At 32.1% G+C, this 25,245-nt stretch overlaps 1 protein-coding gene across 1 annotated transcript in view; it reads left to right on the plus strand.

Annotated features, from left to right (window-relative positions):
- LOC129219802 (T-box transcription factor TBX3-like) overlaps positions 1-24,668 on the plus strand; it is a 131,091-nt gene extending 106,423 nt beyond the window's left edge. The window contains exons 3-6 of the mRNA XM_054854106.1: positions 14,247-14,393; positions 19,203-19,279; positions 20,346-20,482; positions 23,914-24,668. Of these exons, the coding sequence (XP_054710081.1) occupies positions 14,247-14,393; positions 19,203-19,279; positions 20,346-20,482; positions 23,914-24,563 (1,011 nt within the window). The 3' untranslated portion in view covers positions 24,564-24,668. The remainder of the gene's footprint in view (positions 1-14,246; positions 14,394-19,202; positions 19,280-20,345; positions 20,483-23,913) is intronic.
- Positions 24,669-25,245: the final 577 nt, after the last annotated feature.

The raw sequence follows: 25,245 nt of genomic DNA on the forward strand, positions 1-25,245 counted from the left end.
CTTAAACATGCATTCTCATTTTTAGAGATCATTTAATAGAATATTTATAATTCTGGCAACTGCGGTCCTCAAACTGCATTACTAACAGTGTTAGCCTATTTTACGCATTAATTGCATTGTAAAAATGACTTGCATTTTATTGTGTTCTTAAAACTTTTATTTATAACTTAGTTTATTGTCATATAAGAACCAAGTTTTAAAGCACCTAATAATTTGTGAGCAGTGACAATAAAGAATGACATTTTTTTATGAACATCATGTTAATTTACAGGAGGCAGTGACCATAGAAAAGTTTTATGAGCATAACGCCAATTTACGGGCAGTGATCCTAGAAAACGAATTATAGCTTTTACGGAAGTAATATCAATTTACGGGCAATAGGCGTAGAGAATAAATTCTAGCTTTTACGGGAGCAATATCAATTTACGGGCAATAGGACTAGAAAATAAAATTTAGCTTTTACGGGAACAATATCAATTTACGGTCAATGGGCGTAGAAAACAAATTCTAGCTTTTACGGGCACATAGTCAATGTACGGGCAGTGGCCGTAGAAAAAGGAATATAAATTTCACGGGCACATTGTCAATTTACGGTCACTCCCCTTTTATTTTACGGGGAGGAAATTACGGGCAAACCTATTATTTTTACGGTCATGAAAGATTACGGGCAGAATATTATTTTTACGGGCAGTGACCGGACCATTTTCTGCCGGTCACTGACCGTATTCTAACGGTGAAATTTCTTAGAGTGTGTTAGACTGACGTGCATTATAAGATTTTTTAGGCAAAGAGTTTCCGTGAATGAGACATTTTGAAAAAAACAACTTGCTTACTACAATTTTCCTAAATTAACTTTACGGACGAAAGCAGAATGTTTAAATCTCCAACAAAATACAGTAAGAACTGTGAAAGAGTTTGCTTGGACTCTTGGGGAACAAAGCAATTTACCCTCTAGCAATGAATAAGAACTTAGTGGAAGAGATTTTTTTTTTTTTTGTGATTTAATTTGCTTTTGTGTTGATTAGAAACTTCGAGTTCGTGTCTTAAAACCGTTGTCCTGATATTTTAAACAGCAGAAAAATTAAGTTTGCCCCGAAAAAAGTTACAATAAAGAAGACACTATATGAAATCCAAAAATGTAATCTACTTTGTGGTTCGAGTAACTATCTTTGTCGAAATAATATTCGAATAAGAATGAAAAGACTTTTGCATTAGTTGATGTCTGGTTATGAAGTAAATAAATAAATAAACAAAAAGAAACACAAATTAAAATATTTTGTGTTGTTGTATCCTCATAATTCAGCCTACTAAAGGCTACATCAGCTACACATACTAAAATCACTTAAGAGATTCAATGACTATTACATACGTTAATTGTAACACTTGAATTAATTTCTACTTGCGATAAAATTTAAGTGTAAAGATAAGTAGTTATTATTATTTACGTAGGTCAGCGGTTCATAACCGGTGGTGGTTCGAGAGAGGTTTTCAGGGGGTCCGCGAAAAAAATATTATAATGGCGGAGTTTTAACATGCCTGTTTCTGATGAAGTCTCATGTTCAAGCGGTTTCAAGCAAATTTTGTTCCTTTTTTATTCATTTAGATTTCACACATTCGATACCCTTAGCATGAAAATATTTGCATACTTGCTGATATATTTTACATTTAAAGAATTTAGCCTGTCATTGCAAAGCGCCGATTTTAGCGCTTCCATTGAAAATGATAGCCCTGAAGTCTTGCTGAAAAAGCTCTACTTGTGAACAGAGTTGTTTGGTTTAAAAACCACGTTGGTTTAAACCAAGTGGTTTTAAAAAAAAATTGTGGTTTTTTTTTTCAAAAATGTTTTTTTCTTTTTAATTTCATTGTTTTCCCCCAAATGCTTCCATAAATTTTATATATTATAGCAAAAAATAAAATCTAATTGATGCAAAGTAACTAGCAAAGCTTTATAGATAAATTACAGATTTAATGAATTTAGAAACTTATAATAGTTAAGGTAATGCAAATTTGCTAAATTTTTTTTTTCCCTTTTTAAATCTATGCAGCTTTTCTATTAGGTACATAAATATACAAGGCAAACCAACAAAGTCTTTCTAAAATGACATGGAAAAAAATCCAAGATGCTCTTTTATAATTTTTGATTATCATTATTTTTCAGTCATTTGCATTTCAAAATAGTACAAAGAGCATATTTCAACCAAAACTGCATGTACTACCTAATTTACTTGATTACTTAAGATTTATTGAGATAAGATTATGCACCATTGAAGCGACGCATAGTGTAAAAATATCTTTACACTAGAATATTTAAATGACAAGAGAAAAATAATAACTAAAAAAGTCCAAGAACACTTAGAGTAGGCATAAAATAGCGCTTATACATGCACACTTTTTGTATCTCCGATAGCCGATGCACAGTCAGAGTAAGAAAAGAAAATCTATAAAATTATGAAAACAGAAAACATTCATGTAACTCTGTGCTCTTAAAAAAATAATAATAATAATGCCAAATTTTCGCCTTTCAAAGAACTATTTTTATCCCAATATAATAAAAGAAGTCTCATGTATGAATGGTGGAAGAATCAATAAACATTAATTTTTATGACATTAAAATGTGTCTCATTATTAAAATATTTTAAAAGAGTATTTTCATTTAAGTTCGTACTGAGACTTTTAATTAAAATGATTTTTTTTTCTTTTTCTTCTTTTCTTCTTCTTTTTTTTTCAATTTTTTTCTTTGATAAAAACAATTGTATTCCTAAATGCATTAAACAAGGAGAAAAATGTCTAGAATGGAAACCTTAATGATTTTCTTAAAACCTACTTGTCCAGCTTTATAATTGTTGTCAGATACATTAGGTATATAAATTGCATGATTTGTAACTTTTTTTTTTTAATTTTTAGACAAAATATGCATTGATCTTTTGATTTTTAAAGTTGAATAATGTGTTCATCAGACTTATGGTTCATTTGTAGATAGTGAAAAATACTCTCCGTGTTTGAGAATGCGTGGTTTTAATTTTACTTTTCAATTTATAGTAGATAGCTATGATTATGAGGAAATTAATTTGGAAGATTTTTTTTTGGAATGTCTGAACTATCACAGTAACTTATTTCTTTGATTATTTATATCAAGACTCATTTACGTATTGTATTTTTTATAATAGTTAAAGATTTTTAAACAATATTCTCCTATAGAAATCTCTAAGTACGAGGAAATGAAATTATAAGGTTTTACTCTTAATTGTTTCATTAATTACGAATAAATTAGGTACAAATATGAATATTAAACATTCCTTAACAATTAATTCATTAAAACTTCATGATTTCCCTAAAAGAAAATTGTTTTTCTTATAAAAATAGTAATAAAAACCAAATAATCCCAGTTTAAAAAAAAAACCTGTTTTAAACCTAAAAAACCGGTTTTTATACCAACCCTGCTTGTGAATACTATGTCCTTTGATGAAAGAATTTAAATGCGTTCGTTTCCTCAGAAGCTTTTGATCGGGAAAGTTGATTAAACTTGATGAAAACATTACATGGAGCACATGCGAGCGTCTCAAATGTTTTGAAGTTAAGTTTCTTTACCATTTGAGTCCGATGAAGAGCTATCGCTCTTCTCGTGTGTTGAGTCAAAAATACACAGAAGTGAGATCGCGCTGTTTGTCGCTATAATTTTCACACTACATTGACTACAATTTTTTTCTAGTTTTATTGTCGAAAAAGAGGAAGAATGGCTAACAACCCAAAAATACCACAGGAACTATGAAAAATTAATTACTTTAGAAAATTTTCGTAGGTGAAAGTTTGGTAGTGTGAGGTTTCGCAGTGAAAATAAAATCAACGGAATTCAACCATGCAACTTAATTTGCGCTATATTTAAACAAGGAATTTATGAGGTTTGTGTAGAAAATTTCATTTGTAGTAAGTGAACTTAAAATATTTCTTCTGTTAAAAATCACCTTTCGTGTAAAAATTAGAGTAGATGCGTATATCGAAAAATAGACGCTTCTATTATTTTTCAATATACGTATTTTACTCCGCACTTATAGCGTAATTACAAGAAAATTCTTCAGCAATCAAACGATTAATGTGCGCAGTATATCCTTATCAAACAGCTAGGCTCGTAGTCCTTTTCAAGAAGACTTAGACCAAGAGATCTTTCTCATTTTACTGGAAGAAAAAAGTTTCTTTAGTTAATCTGAGACAGCTCCCTGAAAGGTATTTTTAGAGATCATTCTTCAATTGACTTCTGATTTAGTGATAGAGATAAATATACCCTTGTGTCAGAAAAAATTCAGTCAAACTTTGAGCTCTTCCCCACAACACAAATAGTTCCACAAATATTCCATTTAAAAAATTTTTTTCAAAGTATAGATTGAAGCCCAACACTGAATACACACTATGTTTATTTTTTGGTGAATTTGTTTTGTATTCATGTTTTTGTGGTTATTTTAGTGAGTAGCAATATTTGTACAGTATACTCCCGATTATCCGTGTGCGGATTATCCGGTTTGCGGATTATCCGTGCATCATTTCGGAATCACCCTTTTTTAAAGCTTCTTTCAGGCGCTAAAATTAAGGTAATACGAAGCGTACCCTACTATCCGTGCACAGAGTTGTCACACAAAATCAGTTACCCTTGCACGATCTTGGAGAAAAATCTCGCCACAAGAGTCATTGGATGAAGAATCATCTTCGATTGCCGAAGATAATATCGATAACATCATTGAGGAAGTTAAAGAAATTGAAGATTTCGAATCAGTTGACGCTGAAAATGTCGAAGAGTGGTTTAAAAGCGACGAATGTGAATCAGGATTTCAATGTCTAACTGACGAAAATATCATTGAACTTGTTACTGAATCAAACGCAAGTGATGGTACCAAAAACGAAGATGAAGAACATGAAGAAATTACAATTTCACATTCTACTGCTCTACAATCTGTGGAACATTCATTGGATTACATGAATGAAAGAGGTTACGATTACGGCGAAATAATTGCAGTATGAAAAATTCGTACGGACATACGCAACAATTTAAACAAACAAAGAAAACAAAAATGTATCACCGATTTTTTTAAGCAATAAATTTCGAAGAAAAGTTCCTGGTTTGTGTGAGTATATATATATATATATATATATATATATATATATATATATATATATATATATATATATATATATATATATATATATTTCTAATTTCCCCTTACATAGTTACCTTGCATATTCCTTACATGATTTTTCGGATTATCCGTGTTTTTCGATTATCCGTGCTACGCCGCCTGGTGGTTAGCACGGATAATCGGGAGTATACTGTAATTCTATATTTTGCAATTACGTTTTCGTTCTTGTTATAAAGTATGGAGCATGATCAAACTAAAAAAAAAAAACTCCCAAATTTTATACTGTCTATGTGTGTGTGTGTGTGTGTGTGTGCACTTTTTTTTTTCTTTCTGCTTGGCTTTTATTACCTAGTACCCAAGGGTTTCGCCACCTTCCTTCGGAGTTTGGAAGGGGTTCGCAAGGGGGGAAAAGGTTGGGAACCACTGACGTAGGTAAATAAATCTTTTCAGAAAGATCATGGAAAAGCATGTGAAGTAATTTGAAGAACTTAAAATTATCGTATAAAATGTTGTTATTCTTACCTTTTTAACAAGAAAACTTTTTATGCGGACACAGGTGAAATTCTATAAGGACCGGTCGTCTTCTTTGGAGAATTCAAAAATATTCAAATAGACTTGCAAAAGAATATGTTGGATACAGCTGAAGTTGTTTTCAAGTCCGTAACTCTTCGGTTTCTAACAAATATCCAACAAAAAATCGTCTAGAGAAGAAGAGTGTGATACAGGATTCACTATTGCAAAAATTTACTCTTCAAATATGTATATGCAGTTAAGACATTTCTTTTAGTCAATATCAGTTTATTAGATAAATAAATAAAATAAAACAAGTTAAAATGTTTTGAGTGTCTGCAGATCCTCTTGGTTCAGCACTGCAGGAACTACATATCCTAATACAGTGAAACCTGTTTACAACGATACTGTCTATAACGATAACCTGTCTATTACGATTGTTTTTCAGGTCCGAACAGTATAGTTGTAGACAGGTTTTACTGTATCGCTTTACAGAATTCAAAAACATTCATATAAATATATTGATCGCAGCTGAAGTTCTTAAAGAGCCCTCAAACTCTTAGATTTCTAACATATAACCAAAAACAAATCGTCTAAAAAAGTGTGCTACAAGAATCGCTCTTGCAAAGGTTTTCTATTCAAGGGTTTTTTTTAGAAATATTTTTTTTTCCAACCATTCAAAACAATTCAGACGTCTTTATGACTAAATGGCCGTGAAAAATACCTCAACTTCCACGTTGTTAACCATCAATGACCACATAAGGAGGGGGTTTGACTTTCATGCACGGAAAAGGTGATAATTTGCACCAAGGGGAAGGAACAAAAAAACTCGAGGATCAAAAAAAAGTAAACGATCTTCTAGCAAATAAATCGCCAACAAATTCGCAGTACGCCTAAATAAATATACATCTTGTCTGTGGGGGGAAAAAAAGAAGTAGCGAAGAAAATGAGAAATTGCTGTAATGATACGGAGCAGACGCAACTAGCAATTTCCATTTTAACACCAACCGTCGACTGCTAGGTATCAATTTTCGAAGAAAAGGAAGGGGGTGCATAGCAATCAAAATGACTGCGCAGAAGGTGGGAGGGTCGAACTGAGTGAATGTTTCTTCTGCGACCCCTTCTGCAGTATGTGCTTCTTTTTTTTTCTTTTCGTGCGAGTGACAAAATAGAACTGAACAGGAGACTAATTACGTATAAGAAATAACTTCGTCGAAGTGTTATTTTAAGCTATTGTGTGAAATGCTTTTGTTTCGACATAATTCGAAGAATTCAGAAATTTATGAGCAAGAGTGGTAGACTTGAATAAGTATTAGCATATTCACTCGACTCTTGAAAATCCGACTTTTGGTAATTCGAATCTCTTTATAATTCGAAGCAATAACTCGATCTTTTCAGAAACTCTGGTGAAATTGAATAAATCATTGTTTTGATACATTTGATAGTTCGAAGTGATACTGATTGTAAGATACCCACGAACACGCTATGATTCGAAGTTGAAAGAACTCAACCCTCTGATTCGAAATTAACAATTTTCTACAGCACGTACAATTACCATTGAAAAAATAAATCCCATTAATATTTGTTAGAAAAAGTTTCAAAATTTAAATCTATGTTGTAAAAATTTGAAAAGTCGGACCGAGCACCTTTTCCCCTGACATAGAAAATAGTTCGTTTTCAATATGATGCGAAACATATGTAATTATTGTCTTTGAACAAATCTTGCTCTTTTGTTAATGCGATTACTTTTTCATCCCCCTAGTGATTCGAACTATTCAATAAATTGAACTGCGTTATTTCGAACTTTTTTTTAAAGGTCCCTTGAGTTTCGAATTATTGAGAGTCTACTTTATGTAATTTAATTCTCCCTACACGAATCGAAATATTAAATATAAATAAATAAATAAATATCAAAAACTACAGGGGAAAAACAGAGTTGTCCAAAACTAAATGAGCCAACTTTCCCATTCTTTTATTATTATTATTTTAAACACCTACTATGCCTGTAAGTTGGTTTCTCTCAGACCTACGAGACATACTTAAGTTCAGGTTTTTGGGGAAAGACATGGTAAAAACATGTTAAAAAGAAGCATTTTTCCCTTCGTTTATGTAAGCTTACAAACTTTAGAGATTTAAACATATTAAAGAACTGGAATAGAACAAAACACTTACATAAAATTTGGAATCAAAATAAATAAAAATAAATTAAGTAAATGAAAATTGAATACAATACTATGCAAAAGCAGCTAATTTTGAACAGAACCAAACCTTACATAAAATTTGGATTCATAATAAATAAAATTAAATTAAGCAAAAGTAAATTGAGTACAATACTCTGCAAAAGCAGCTAATTTTGAACAGGTGGCCTATGCAAATACATATACAATAAAAATGAATAAATTATATCAAACTTTTTGTATCAAAACTGTTTCACGTTCAATTTGTTTAGAAAGATTCAGGGAAAAGGTACTTCATAGGGAAAGAAAAGTCGTTTCACATAGTATAAAATAATAATAATAATAATTTTTAAAAATTTCTCCTATTATTAAAATGATGTAAAAAGTTCTCGTGATGAAATGATAATTTTAATAACTCTTTATTCAGGAAAAAAAAAATAATGGTGCTTTTTTACCGTACAGCTGTAAAAAAAATTCGTTACTGGATATTTTCTTGTTACGTTTCGGTATTTTAATGGTTTTTATCCATTTCCTGGAAATATCAAGTATTATTATCAAAAAGTTTCCTGAATTGCTACAAGTTGCAGGAATGCAGACTTTTCACTGTTGTGAAAAATATTTTTAGCTCCCAGTTTAAAGATTAACTGAGCGTATTTATAAAGTGTATCAGCTTCAGTACGATTAAGACCGTCCATGCTAAATAAGCTCCCAAAAGGAGTGAATATGCATGGAATGCGTTACTTTGCAAGAATTGCAGGCGAGTAATATTCTCGTTACTTACCAGCAATTCTGGCTTAACTTTGGCCATGTTTGCATTAATGCCTTTGGAATTTCCTTGATAAATCAGGAAGATGTCAAGCTATTATACTATACCTTCTTAAGTTTACTCTAATTTTCCAGAGACACGTTGGCTTTTAACGGGAAGGTTTCTGAATTTTTCAAGAAGCTTCCAGCATGATTTTAGGAAGATTTCTTTAATTTTTAGCGGAAAAAGTTCCTGGTTTTTGCAAGATATGTTACTGGCAGAAATTGGGCACATCCGCTGTCCATTATTTTCCAGGAACGGTTCTGAATCGTTTTTACAGTGTAACAAAAGACACTTGAGCAATGATTTTCAACGTATCACTGGTCTGGCACACCGACAGTGGTCTGGGGTAAATAATTATTGCAAATAAACAATAATGAAATCTTGCAACCAATTTATGTAACAATTCTTTAATGCCTAGTGGGGTTTATATATTATTCATTTATTGTTTAAAAACAAAACCAAGAAAAAAAACTAAACTTGATTTTTTCTCAAATATTTTTTTACCTATCTGCAAGTCGAAAGAGGTTTTGAAACGCTGCACAAGGGCATCGTTTTTGTTTTAAAATTTAAATGAGACTTTTTGAATGCAAAAATCAATGAAGCGGAAACAAATTTCCAATTGCTCCTTTCAGGGATGCTAAATTTTTTAATTGGAACACACAGCACGAAAATACGCCAGACTAAATTTTTGATACGCTTTTCTGATTTTCATTGCGGGAAATACACTTTTAGGGAACGTCAAAAATGTCTCAGCAAATCGACAAATTTTTTCAATGCGCCTAAAAATGTTATAACTTGCACAGTTTAACATACCTTTGCTTCAAAGTTTTCTTGTCAGTAAGAACAAAAAAGATAAGAACAAATAAATGAATATCTATCATCACAACGAAGAACAAATTCCCATCGAGTATCAGTTTTCGCAATGACAAAATACGAACATCAATTCATAAAAAAGCATTAATAAAAAAAGAGAATAAGAAGGAAAAAAAGATCGTAAAAATTTCCCTGATGCAGTTATCAACGATACGCACTCTGCCAAGTCTAATCACATTTGCTGCCCATTTTTCTTCGCTAAAACAAAGAAGCCCGGGGCAGTATCATCCCTAATTATAACCCAAAATCATTGAAGCTGGTACTTTTTTTCGGCCCTATGAGGGGGGTGAAGAAATATTCTAAGGGAGGGGGGCGACACCACCTGCCGTCTGCTCACGTGATATTCGAGGGGCCCCGGAGACGGATGCAACCCGTATTCGACCAAAAAATCATCTGTTGTATTTTTTTTCCCTTTGCCAATGATGTGTGTTTTGTTTTATTTAGTTATAGATGGCAACACGAATACGGCTCTGATAAGTGGCTATTTTTATTTTGGGGTGTAAGATTTTTTCTTTTAGATTTTTTCTTTCGTTAATAAAACGTAATGAATGATATTTATTTTGCTTCTTATCCGTATAAATATGATTGATGATAAGTAAAATATGAACACGAAGGTAATTTTTTTCCGGTTACCTAAAATAATGATTTTAAAGGTTTTTCTTCGTTTATTTTTTTTCTTCTTTTTTTTCCATATTTGTTTTAGTTTTTAGTATGGCTCATTTTTCAAACCTTTACCGGTTCCATTATGTAAATAAATTACTTAGTTCATCAATTATTTATAAAACAGAAATTTCGCAAGTTCGGGGAAGTTTTACATCATTTTTTAACATTTTTACCGGAAGAATGACACTTGTGAACAACATTAATGTTACAACATAGTAATTTATTTCTCAGTTTTTCAGCAATTTTTGTAAGTGATGAATTTCTCACTTTATTGTTCTTTTCTTTTTTTTAAGTAGCTGAAAATTTATGGCCCAGAATTGAATATTGTTAATAATTTAAAGCGATTTCAAACACCAGAAAGAAAAAAAAAAGTTAAGTAAAAAAACAGTGTTTCCGAGGGGAGGGGGGAGTTACTGCAAGCCCTGCATACAAGTGGAATAGGTAGAAAGATAGATTAAAATTGCATAGGAAAAAGATATATATATATATATATATATATATATATATATATATATATATATATATATATATATATATATATCACACTTGTGCAGAAACGATCACTGCGTTTTCAAAAGTTTCACGGGACAATGTTAAAAGTATTACACATACTTGTTTCAAGTTTACAAGGAGCGCCTTTATCAACGCAATACGTTGTGAAATTCTGGACATGTATGTAATTCAGTGCTCAAATTTAAAAAGAAAAAATGAAAAACAATTTTTTTTTTTTTTTTTTAATTTGTGCTTTATGGTTTCTCATCAGTATAGGCATATAAGACCAAACTGTAACCTTTTCGTATTAATGTTAATAAAAAGTGGAATAATGTTACATCAACCATCATTAAAAAAAATAATTTTAAAAAAAAGTGTACGTACGATTTTTCTTATCCGTTGGTGATATGGAATGCCATGTGAGAACTTAAGGTAGTTACAACATATACTAAGGGCTACGAAATAAGTATAACATACGTGAAATACACCGCCAGCTCAGTCATTTCCAGTCGAGGACTGAGCTGGCGGTGTATTTCACGTATTTTTGCTTTAGCCCTGGCTAATGGGCGGTAATTTACTAAGTATAACATAGTAAAATAAGAAATAACAACGGCAAAAAGCTCACATTGCAGATTAAAGCACAGACGTGTTTCGACGTTACAACGAGCGCCCTTTCCTACGAAAAAGAAATGAGCTCATGGCATCCATAAGCTCGTTTCTTTTCTTATAAATGCCATAAACTCATTTCTTTTGCATTGAAAAAGGTGTTCCAGTAACGCCAAAACACGTGTCACCAGTAATCTGCAATTTGCATTTTTTGACGTTATTTCTTATTTTACTTTTTAGCGCATAATTATTTATTTGACTTAGGTATAACTTTTATAAAAACTCAATGGGGTAGTAATTATACAATTGTGGCCGTTAGGTTTTTTTGAAAGTGGTCAGCTGAGTATTTTATTTAGTCGCCAAAGTAAGACTCACCTTTACTCACCAGGAGGAGAGCGGAGAATGATTTTTTATTTTTTTTAAGGTCTACTTCTTATGTAATCTAAAACGTTAGGCAAAAATTGTATTATCTATGAGAAATATTTCAACTTATTCAAATGCTATTTTAAAAAGTCAACTGGGTAGTAATTATACATTTGTGGTCGTTAGGATTTTTAAAAAGTGGTCAGTTGAGTATTTTATTTAGTGACCAAAATAAGACCTTTACTCGCCAGGAGGCGAGTGGAGAATGTTTTTTTGAAGGTCTAATTCTTATGTAATCTATAAAGTTAAGCAAAAAACGAAGTATCTAATAAGACATATTTCAACTTATTTACATGCTATTTTAAATATCCTTCCCTGATGAAATCAAATATCAGTTGATTCGCAAAATAGATTTTTCCGATCACTTCAATTTTTAGCGATAGTAAACGGTGAGACCGAATTGACACTAAAAATGAAAAAAATATAAATATAAATATATATATGACAGTGAAGAAGCTCATAAAAATGAATGCAATTATGCAACAAATAACGAAACCTTTTTCTATTATTAATACTTACTAACATTTTATGAAAGATTTATTATTTCGGGTTTCAATTTTTAGTCTTCCCAATAAAAATGGAAAGCAACTGATACCCCATGTTCGGCTGAACAGATTCCTGATCAAAAGATCTTGACGGGAGACGTAGGGCGTTACCATTAATAATTACTCCATTCATCAATTTCACTACTCACACAGTTTTATCGCCTATTCGTTGGTATTATTGCTTATCATTTTACTTTTTTAATCAAAATGAAATTTTTATCTCAACTATAATCTGTTGTTCCTGCAATCTAAACCAACTTCTTAACATTATTGAAGGGGGGAAATCACGTTGTATTTATTTGAATACAAAAAGTACATGATTATACCAGTGATCTTTTTTTTACTGAGGAGCCACTGGTACATTCAGTCACGGAGAAATTTACTCTCTTGTCCTACTAATTTTTGGAGAGTGTCTTTTTGAAAATGCTCATGCGAAAATTTCCGGTAATAAGTAATGAAAAATTAAAAAAAAAAATAGTTGCTGTTTATATTTTTACACTGAAAATGCAGACTACTAAAATGCAGTTTCTCAGAAACTTATTTTCCCATTTGTGTAATTCTTGTCTGTGTCTGCGTATGTATGAGCACAGGGGTGCCCCCCCCCCCCAAGTTCAATGGCGCAAATCCCCTCCAAAACTTTTCTCATCTCTTTCTTTTTTTTAAATTTGTATATTTTTTAGCTCTCTTTTTTAATTTTATTTACTTTTTTAAAAAAAATTTATATATATATATATATATATATATATATATATATATATATATATTAGTCCTTGTTATTATTTTATTTACTTTTTTAAAATATTTTTTATTTGTTTATTTATTTATTTTTAATTATTAATATTATTATTATTATTTTATTAGAAAAGTTATCTGCTACGCCAATGACATATACCCACACAAACTAAATAAGTAAATGAAATGAAATATAAACAGAATAAAATAAAATAAATAAATTTAAATTAAAAATAAATCAAGAATTGAATTTAAATAAATAAATTTAAAAAATAAAAAATCCCCACCCCCCAAATTTTGATGGCGCAGAATCCCCCCCCCCCTGTGGGCACCCCTGTATGAGCATCACTATACTCGGGAATTCCTAGTTTTAAATTAATGTTTTTCTCACCGTTTGACTTTTTATAAACACATATTTTATTTGTTTTTACAGTTTATCAAGGGCACAGTGAGAGGGTTTTGGGGTCAACTTTTAAGCCATGTTGCTAATCCTAGTATGTTGATATGCATACTTGCAAGGATTGTTATGACCCATAAATCTCCCCCCTCCCTCTCCCACTAATAGAGCGTTCTAGTTTTTTTTTATATCACCGAGTCTCCTCTCCCCCCCCCCCCCCCCCCAAGTCCAGCTCAAAAAAAAAAAAAAAGAAAGAAAGAAATTCTGTTTTTGGTAGTGCAACAAAATGTATTTTGAAGAATTCATGTTTAGGATACTTGACATTGTTTGATTTTTTCCTCTTTCCGAAAGGAGGATTAAAATTTCTTGTTATTCATGAACAAGCAATATCTATGTCTTAAAAGAAAGTACAGTATAACCTCAATTTAACGTTTGTCAAGGGACTGGAAAGAGTTCGTTAAATCAAGGATATCGTTAATTCGAGGAGCATAGACACTTAATACAGTCAAATCCGGACCATTGAAATGTATCATTAAATTGAGGAAATCTGTAAATCGGGTACCCTTAAATCGAAGTTATACTGTATTTCTCTTTTTTTCTGAAATTTGTTAATGAAACAATTCGTTAGCTTCATGAGTAAGATTACACATTGCTAAAAGTTTTAAATTCTTCTTAATTTTGAAAAATATGTTTTTAGCTTCCTAATAATTACACATAAGTCCTTAACTAAAATCATATTCATAACGGAAATTTTAAAAAATAAAAATTAACTCGTACTTTTACCCTTTTGACCATTACGACGGACTAGAAATAGCAGTGTGCTAGCCCAACTGGAGCTTTGTTGTAACTCAGTGGTTGACTATTATAAAATTTTACTTATTCTTTTTTTCACAGACGATCCTGAATTCTATGCACAAGTACCAACCCCGGTTCCATCTAGTGAGGGCGAATGACATCCTCAAGTTGCCCTATTCCACCTTCCGTACCTACGTCTTCAAAGAAACAGAATTCATCGCAGTCACCGCCTACCAGAATGAGAAGGTAAGGATATTGGTTTTTGTGTTTTTGCACGCTAGGAAAAAATATCACTGCTGTTATAAAATGATAAGATTATAGTTATCGTAACATGCTCTGTTCAATCCATTTGCACAGGTGTGATAATTTTACTCATACATTTGCACTTTATTCCCAGAATTTTACACTTTGGCTTTCAATTGTGATATACAGTACCCGCCACTAATAAAATCACTGGGTTATAAAATCAACCTCTTTTTAAAATCAAATCTGGAAGAACAGAATCATTGCAATACCAAAACATGTTGAAACCATCCTTTAATAAAATCACTATCGCCGTTTTATAAAATCAAAATTTTGGACATCATACATGAAAAATTGATAAAGAAGCACCAAGAAGTGAAGGAATTGGTCTCAGAAGATGAGGAAATCTCAGCGCTAAATTTGCCTCTTCAATGGATGTCAGAAAAGCGCTTGATGATATGCAATGCACTTTAGAGCAAAGAAGAAAATTTAATGTTCAACGTTAGAAAGCATTTAGTAAACTCTCAAACGATATTGAATGTTTACTCTCCAATTCTGTTAACCGAACTGCAATATGCCAATATTTTAAGACTCTTGTGTACAAAAACAAAAGAAACCCTCATGTTTAATTAAAATGACAACTGTATTTTAACATGCTTAAAACAAAAATGAATGACGTAATTCATATTTAAACTTCAAAACCTTTCATTTTATTAACTGTAGGTATGCTGGTTTATCAAATCAGCCGCTTCACAAAATCAAATGCCCTGAGAATGAATGTGATTTTAATAAGCGGCGTTCACTGTACTTGAATTCAAAGAACCATTATGTTTTTTGTAGTATCACTGCTTTAAAAGGTTTTCGTACATTTAAAAATATAACGATTTGTACCTGTTGCAGATGTGACCGTGTGGTCATACCCGCAACATGAGTACATAACAAACAGAATTACCAATATTTTACAAGAAAAGAAAAACAAATAAAGAAAGGCAGGAATATAAAATGAAGAAGAAGTAGTTATAATTATTCAGGTAAGCAGCCTAAAGCGATCAAACTCACTACAATTATGAAGCAAAATTAAGAGTAAAATTTTAACCCCGAAACACGTGATGCACCATTTTTGCACTCAGTTTTGGTTGTTATATATCGTTTATTTTTATTTATTATTTATTTATTTATTTATTATTATGATTTAATTGTTTCCCAGCGCGTTTACATCTCATTGACGTCTCTTTCGTCAAAAATAATCAACCCGAAAAATTTTTAAAAAAACAAAAAACATTCAACATTTCCGTCGAAATTAAAATATTACCTGTTTAATTTCTAACAGTCCCATATGACTCATTAAACATGTCCAAACAGACATAAATTATCTCATATTTTTAATTTCGTTAATGTACAACCGTAGCGCTCATTAAAGGGATATCGAAGTCCCAAACCTTGAGTATGGCTTATAAATGAACACTCAAGTTTATTTGCATCACTCAACTTTGATCATAATTTTCAAATTAAACGAATTGAAAATGTATGCTTTTAATTGCGATTAAAAATGCAAATGCAACAAATCAGTCCGATCTGCAGGTGGAACAGGACGAAACGTACCTAGAGGCGCATATATTAGCAAATATTTTGTTAATAAAATCATTTATTGTGTTTCCGAATGCGACAAATACGAAATCAATGCAAATTCATTAGGCATTTTGCCTCTAGGAGAGAATTATGTGTTGATATTAGCTGGTTATGAATACTGAATGCACACAAAGCGACTAATAATGTCTTGTTGCTTAATTGCTTTTCATTAAATAATAGTGCTTACTTTTTCGGTAACCTTCTAGGAGTTGGATTTGCTTAAAAAATTAATTAAATGATCCACTGAGGGAGAATTCTGATTCTAACTAATGTGTCTTCATTAGTAATTCATTAAGATATTTTCTTTACACCTTGAGTGTTTTTGCATTCCACTTAATAAAAGATTAATACGGAGCATTTTTTGTTTGTTTGTTTAGTTCGAGGCTATTATTAAATGACAAAAGAAAGTGAATATCGTGCATTAATTATGCTCGCAAATAACGTATTAGAGTTATTTATTAGACTCTTTTTTAGGAGAAAAAAGTCCCTTTTTTGTCTTTAAGCAAATAATTCGGAATGTTCGACTAAAAGAACAAAATATTGAATGCAGATGGTACAGTTAAACAAAACTAGAATAACAAAACACTTTTTGTGAAGTCAGCAATTATTCAAGTTCTTATGTGAAGAATACATCGCCTACTTTCTGGGTTGGGCGGTGGGAATTGGATTTTTTACAAACCTATTTTTTCTCCGATTTTTCCAAACCAAATTCGATCAATATCTAAATCCATGAATGCGTCTTGTCTTAATTGCAATAGAGCATCTTTATTAATTCAAATCTGAACCTTACTTCTCAAATAAAGCTGTATTCAAACTACGGAGGAGAAAAGGGGAGAGAGAGAGAGAAGAGAATTTTTTTCGCAATCCAGATTGAAAAAAAAAATCCTTTCAAAAAAAACCTCACGAATGAAATAACTTCTACTTCAAATGTATAATATTTGAATAAATACAGTAGACCCTTACGCGGGGGTTACGTTCCTCGCAAATGCCACGTAAATCAAAACCGCGCAAATTAAGACTTAATATTAGTGTTAAACAAGGGGTTAGATTCCGTAGACAAAAAAAAAAATATTTCATTCTAGTGATGACTAATTGTGTAAGAGTTTAATGTGTACTTATATCTATTTCTTTGCACAACATGCATAAAAGAAAACACAAATTATTAAGTGTTTATGAAACGGAGCTGGCAATGATTGTCTTTTGGCAGTCAAGAATTTTTCTCTGTTAAACTCACTCTGTTAGTTCTTTGCAGAGCATTAACGCATCCATGATCATTTCCATGATAGAATCTTACTACGCTAACAAATCAGAAAGATCACTTCTATTGTCAAGGAATGGCTCAAAATTTTCAAGGTTAACGTTTTTGATTCTGTGTCATCGATGTCGGTATCCTCGTTGCTTTTTTTTTCCTCCTTTGCCACTACTAAAAGCTCTACTTCCAGTGAGTTCTGAACTGTGTGAGTTTAACAACTTTACTTCTGGAAAGAGCTCTGGAACTAATCGCATAAAATGTCTCCAGTGGCCCAAGCTCGATAACTAACACACCAAAATGCAGTTTATTACGTGTAATCTGAAATCTTTAGGAGTTAGGATTTTGAAAGACGGGAAAATTTTATCTGTTTGCATTGCCGCATCCGCGTAGAACCGAAACTCATACGCGTAAAATAAAACAAAGATGTCAAATCTTAAACCGCGTATAATCAAAACCGCGTAAAACGAGGATCTACTGTACAGCAAACAGGCGTAAATAACACTTCCAAAATAAGCATTAGACTAAGGATAACAATCCTCAAAAACTCCATGAGAAAATACCTTTTGTAAAAGGGAACAAGAATCCATGGTTTTATTTTTTTGAAATACGCCTAAAAAATTGCATTTAAAATTCTTAAACTGAATACTCTTGCAAAACGCATACGAAAACAATGAATAATGAGATGCGAATAGATTTATCGTCTGCAAAAAATAAATAAACAAAATAAATGGGGATAATACCTATAATAATTAATAATAAAACGGAACAAAAAGAATAAGATGTGAAAAGATTTGTTGCCTGGAAAATAAATAAAACAAAAATGGAAAGAATCAATAAAGTTGCTAAAAGAACAAAAAATAAATAGAAAGTTAAATTAACTTCCTTGAATTGTGCATTTGAAACGCCGCAATAAATCTCGCAACTTGCTATCTGTCAATCACAAAGGCAATAGAATGAGAAACGTCAGTCTATAAAAAGGTTAAATTAATAAGCAATCCTGATTGCTCACCAACTTCAGTTTCATAATCAGCTATATTAAAGATCGTAAAAACTAAAGATATAACAGAATCATTTACGGTCAATGTATGAAGAGATCAATATTTGAAGTACCGGGTAAGTTGCTCTAAAACTTAGACACAGTAGACGACCAGTAAATAGTTTTTACATGCCATGTAAGGACAGGGTTGTGCCTCAACGGGAGTGAGGCCTCACAAAGCCCAAACATTTAGTTTTGATTTCTTTAAAAATATTTTAAAAGTCAAATATGATTTTAATCATTTATTGTACTAGAACTTTTCCAAGGGCTTGTAAATATAAATTTTTTAATCATTATTTTTGCTAAGAGAGTAATATTTGAAGGAAAGAGTTTTTATGGAACTGAATGCGTTTGAACCATCTTCGGCAAATTCTCATGTAAGGAGTCAAATGGGAAAACTATAACATGTTTTAACTCCTATTTTTTTGTTACAAAAAATATCTGCTTTTGCAGAAAATTAATTCTAAATATCAAAATTGATTTTGAAAAACAGAAGTTTACTGCTATTAGAATTAGTAGGTATCGTTTTCTGCCTAAGAGTTGGATTTTTATTTTTTATTTCATGCTATTCATTTTCATCATCTCTTGCCTCATATTTTTAGCAGCATAAATACCTACTTTATATGATGGTTAAAACTTCCTCTACTTGCCGTAGTTGAAATAGAACCATGTGGTTTATTCAATGTTCTGCTTGTGTCTCCAAAAGATTCATTTTTGATTTTTTTTAAAAAAAAAGTGAATGAATAACATTAAAGCTAATGTTTTAGGTAAAATACACATAAAAATGTAGCATGTGTAAAACATTATATTTCAGTATCAAAACTCTTTGGTATTTTCTATTCATTTTAGTTTTGTCAGAAATGCTAAAATTGTCTTAAAATGGTTTTCTTTACAGATAACAAGGCTAAAGATTGACCACAATCCTTTTGCTAAAGGGTTTCGAGATTCCGGTGCAGCTAGGAAAGATAAAAGGTAAAACACACTTAGTCCCATTCCACGCACATTGACACAAATCAGCCTCATTAGTTTTTTAATTTCAGTTATATATATATATATATATATATATATATATATATATATATATATATATATATATAGTATCTACATATAAGATAATAAGAAACACTACATTGAAAACGTTTCTAGGGGGGGAAAAACCTTAAAAACGTCAAGTTTAGTTAATTTATCTTTAATAATTAGACTTTTCGAAATGTAACTTTTAATAAAATATTTTTGGAAAAAAAATTGAACTAACTTCCAAACTAAAGTTAGAAATTGCTCTAAAAGGTAAAAAATAATTTTATTTGAACCTCATCGATTCTACTTTTAAACATTATTTTTGAAATAGAAGCAAAGTCGATAGGTAAAATGATGTGTAATCATATTGTTTGCATTTCTCGGAACAACCACTCAAAATTAAGAAAGAAACGTTTATGTTTTTTTTTACAAATATGTTGTTATTAACATAATGTAGGCAAATGGTATTGAAGAACCTGGGTCCATTAAAATTTACATTTGTATTTGAGTTATGATTGCACATGATTTTATCTACTGTTTTTGCGTTGACTTCAAAAACTATGTTTAAAAGTAGTATCGATGATGCTCAAATAAAATTATTTTTTACTTTTTAGAGCAATTTTCACCTGAAGTTTTGAAGTCGTTTCCTTTTTTTCTTTTTCCTTCAAAAATATTTTATTCATACTTTTTAGTGTAATTGTATTTCAGAAATAGTATTATGTTACCATCACGAAACTTCCCCCCGTCTTTTCATTAAAATATTCTACATTAAAAACAAACTATTAATGCGTCTGAAATTTTTAGCGGTTGAAAAATTTCAGAAACTATTCGGCTAAAAACTTATTTTTGTTCTTCTCCAGGCTTTAACTGTGAACTAATTTAAATTAGAGCCATTTAAATATTAACGGTTTCCAAAACTCATCACTTTTCATATCGAGATACATGGATTAGAATGCGCATACGTATTTACACTGCATGCGCATATTTTATAGATTTTGTTACAGTATTCTCCTTTTTTTAGGAGACAAAATTCTTTGTTTGGTTCTCACTCTTATCAAGAAGAATCTCTGACGGCCTCCCCGCCAGAAGATGGTAGAGGAGATGAGGCAGACGACAGCAGCGATAATGAGAATGTCGATGTAGATACACCAGACAATGGTAAGTAACTATACACAACATTTTGACTTTAACCATCAGCTGCAATCTAAAATTACACTGGCATTAAAAAAAAATATTTTACTCTCTTAATTAAATTTGCAAGATATGCAATCAGAGAAAAAGAAGTCAACTCATAATTGCGTTTTATTATTATGTGTAGTTGGGGAAAAAAATTGTCAGACGGGACCAAAAAAAAAACTAAAAAAAAGAAAACAGTTCCATCCCGCACAACTGCGATATCTTTTCGTCATTTTACATTATTATTTTTGGTTTTTTGTTTCACTCATTGTCATATTCTGCATAACGGTAATGCCACGGTAACAGATGCATTAGTTGTAGACTGTAAAAATAATCAGAAACCTGTTTTGATGTAACGGAATTGTTTCGAGAATAAACAGAATCCTCCCGTCAGAAACAGTTTACGTATCCATTCAAAAAGCTTTTTCATTTCTCAAAAAAAGTAAGAAGCGGAACTGTTGAAACATGCGCAAAATATTGCTAAATAAAATTTAAATTAAACTACATTCGGAGTCTCCATGGTAGTGGGACCCCTCGCAATTGCGACATAGTAAATCTACTACTGCACTTTTCAATGCAAAAAAGTGAGCTTTTGGATATTTTTTGCATTGATGAGGGGGTTCCTTGTATCCCGATACATGTGTCTGCACATCTCTACAAATTTGGTTGATTTAACGTTGTTATTTTTCTTCTACTTTTCTGCACAAAGGTATTTATTTTTTTCTACCTTTACAAATGCTTATTTTTTCCTTTCCAAATTTGCATCGTCATGCTTTTTGTCATCATTTAGCTGTCAAAGCGAGAAACAAGAAATAAAATTTAAATAACTATTGTGTAAAATATTCGAAGATAGGAAATCGTCAAAAAATAATTAAGTTCAGGCGTTTTTGTTCTAAAATCGTGTTTGAGTAATGCGCACAGCAAAGCAAGAATGTAAAATATCTGAAAAGTGGTAATGAACAGTCGAAACGAAAAAAAAGAGTGTTTGGAAGTCTAATGTTAAATGATACTGCTTTGGGTGATTGAATGGTTGAAAAGTTAATAGCAAGCAAAAAATTTGTTCAAAATTTTTAAGAACAAGGAATTATGATTTCCTTACATTTAGGACTTTTTGCTTTTTTTTTTTTTTTTTTTTTCATTTTTCATGAAATTCATCTCTAAGCTCACGGATCGGCAACCTGGTACAATTTCCACTCTTTCATTTTTTTCGTCATGATGTCAAATATGACTTTTGATTTACGATAAGTTTAAAGAATTTTAAAGTATTACCGAGTCTATTAAAATAATGTTTAAACATTACGTTTGCTTGATCTTTGGCAAAACTTTAATTGTTTAATGATATAGGAATCGATAATTTCACATTGAATATTGACGCTATATCGAGTGATTCGTTTTTTTTTTTTTTTTAAATCTAAGGAGAAAAAGAAAAACCGGTAGCGTTTGCTCAATCTGTTTCCTTTAAATCCATCCACTGAAGTCATTAACACGCCACCAGCAAGTTACCAAATCAGTGCTGAATTTATCGACCGGTAATGGTTCTGGAATAAAATTAAATTATTGATGGAAAGACTCCCCAATGCCTGGCACTTGGAGGTTTAGCATGAAAATCCTATTTATTATATGAATTGCGTGAATGTGGCAGTTATCGCAACTTGGTTTTAAAAAGTTGTGTCGAAGTGGCCATTTGCATGCAACACTATTCTAACGCCTGGGTCCCTCTTCTCCCCTCTGTTGCATTAAATGGTGCTTTGGGCAAAGACGTTACAAACTAAGAATATTAAGCAGTCCCTTTCTGAATGGTTAACGCTTTTGAATTGAAAGGGCTGTTTATGTAAGCGCGTTATTGGTACCTATTGTCGTCGAAAATGCGATTTCTGTTGTTATGCGGAATCTGAAAGAGGAGGTGTGGATGGGCCTTGATATCCTGTCACGTGATGGTGGGCCTTGTTCCATAGTTCTTAATGTTTGCTAACGATGTGGTGTGTTTCTCTGTTTTCCTCATTGTATTTTGTCGTATATTGAGAAAAATAAAATAAAAGGTTTTTCGCTTGATTATGAAAGTTGTCCCTTGTATTTGCTTTCTCTCTTTGCATTTAGGTCTTGTTTTCATTGTGATTGCTTTTTTAACAACGGCACGGGGCATTTTATTTTGATTGACATTCCACTCGCTGTGATTTAAATGCAAGAATTTTTTTTCGGCAAACATAACGCTAAATTCCATTGTATTCTGAATGGAAAGTTAGCATCAAGATCTTTAATGCTGTATAGATCGCAATCTATTTTCTCCATTTAAAGCTACAGAAACACATGGGGGAATAGGCGTAGGTTATGGGACATCTCTTTTGTGCGGCAAAAATGGAAGGAAATGACCTTTTGCCAACTTTAATTTCAAGAACTTTTCGGAGGATAGCCCCTTCCGCCTCCCCCCCCCCCTTCAAAAAAAAAGGTAAACAGTGCTTGACTTTCCAACCATCGTTTGGCACAGTATAGTCTACTTCCGCAATAAAAACCAACAAACCAGAAGCTGCATCCGCCCTTGATTTCATATTATGTCATAAAGTTGTAGAATATCTTCTTACGACGACCAACTTCGCTATTGAGCATTTCCAGTTCGGCTATAACAAATCAGTCATGTTTTTGCTTCGTGTTCTGGTAAGGTCATGGTTTTTAGCCAATGTCTTATGAGAATTTAGCTGCTTCTTGGAGAGCTTCTGTAATGTTTGATGTTCTTGAAAATCTTTCTTAATATTAAAGTTAGTGACACTTAAATTTTTAAAACGAAATATCAGAAAAGCTAAGATCAGTATCTTTCCGATATCATAATTCGATTATTTTAATTTTACGTGTGAATACGTTCACTATTAGCCACGTAGCATCATGTTTCGAGGCCAAAATTTGACCCTGTTTAACTGGATAAGGAAGGCCCATGATTTTGCATCAAATAGAAAATCGTGCAGATAAAGGTATCTTTATCACATGGGACACTACATACTGGCAATGATTTAAAAACTTTGAGAAGTGAAAACTATTCATAATTCTTAAAAATTTATTTAGACAAATTTCGTAAGAAAATATCCTAAAAGTCTCTTAAAAAAAGTCTTTTTCTTAAAAAAAACGTTGCATAATTTTCATGAAGTCAATTGAGCCCTGATTATCATGGTTTTTAAACCTATTAATAAATATCCAGCTTGTTATCATGAGCTTAAAAACACGAAATAAACTTTTTTTCTTCCCGGAATGACGATTTTTGATGTTCCAATAGCAACAGGAACAAAACTTTTCTTTTAAATACATCTAAAATATTCCAAGATGACGCGAAAGAAACACATTTACAGTTTTTTATATCATGATATTTTATTAACTTTTGACGTAGTAGTATTTTTTAATTATTAGATGTTGTTATCTTCTTGTAGATGGTCTAGAGTCGCAAACACTTGTCAATGGCCATCATCAATCTCACCATTCCCCCGGAAGCAACTCTCAACGACTCTTCGATGCGAGTATTCCAAGAGATTCTCCCACGTCGCCAACTGGATCAGCATCACCAGGATCGTCTGCATCAGCCGCAGAGCAGCGATTGATGCACGAGAAACTATTCGGTGGCACTGACCTGGTCGCTCTGGACACTTTGCAGAAGTATCTCCCTCTGCCCTACCCACCGTCCTTCTACTCGGGGCTCATGGGGCACCTGCCCTTCCTTATGCCCAACGCGACTGGTGCTTCTCAGGCCATGGGTTCCTTGTTTCCTCCGAATGAGGGAGCACAGTTGGCAGCAATGAGACAGCTCCATGCACACTTGGGACATAACCACAGGTTGTTGGCGGACTCACTCCACGATAGTGTATCTAGTAATCAGGATGTTTTGTCTTTCCCCAATGGAGGTAATTCGTTAATCAAGAGCCCCAAGGCTCATCGGTTTGCTCCATATGCTTTACCGACAGTGAGCAGCGCAGACTCTGCATTCTACAGGCTGGCTACTGCTGGACAGTTGCCACCATTACCCACGAGCAATAGAGAGACAGAGACTCCACCATCTCCCAAAAGTTCACCAACAAAAGTCTGACAAAAGAAATAATAAAATATAGTTGGTGTAAACTTGTGAAATGTTCATAACCAGTGATGCTATGATGCAATATGAATTTTTCTTAAGGTACTAAATGCTTTTCATGTCGAGAACCGATATCCGCAAGATATTATGAAATGTGCGATGGATGTGAGGTAGTTCAACCAGGGTACTCGAGGATTCCATTTGCCAGTCGAATCATTGAGATAATAGTGGATGTTAAAAAGTTAAGATTTTCTCAATGATTTGGATTGTGCTCGTGACGCAACTGGAGTATCAACACTGCGACTGAATTTATTGTTCTCGCCTGCTGTTGAATTTCCCATCTTTCAGGAGGAAAAATTTCTATGCCAAAGTTCCTTCGTTGTGTACAGCACACAGAAGGGAAAAAAAATACCGTTCCTGAACTGTATGGTCTGTTTTGATCATTTAAACTACAATGGATTCTGAACATTATCATTTTGTTGAGAAGAAATAAATCTGAGTTCGTGTCATTCACAGACAATGAATGTGAACTATGACTTTTTCAGTCATAGATTTTTTCGAAAGTGTAATAAATTCGATATTCAGTTCCAAAAACAGCTGAATGAGCTCTATGGATTGATCATCATCAACTATTCCTAATAAACTAAACTGATATACTATTATAAGAGTGTGACAAGAGTGCAATTTTGAACCCCTT

This window comes from Uloborus diversus, chromosome 4 (assembly GCF_026930045.1).
Source record: "Uloborus diversus isolate 005 chromosome 4, Udiv.v.3.1, whole genome shotgun sequence".
Classification (NCBI taxonomy): domain Eukaryota; kingdom Metazoa; phylum Arthropoda; class Arachnida; order Araneae; family Uloboridae; genus Uloborus; species Uloborus diversus.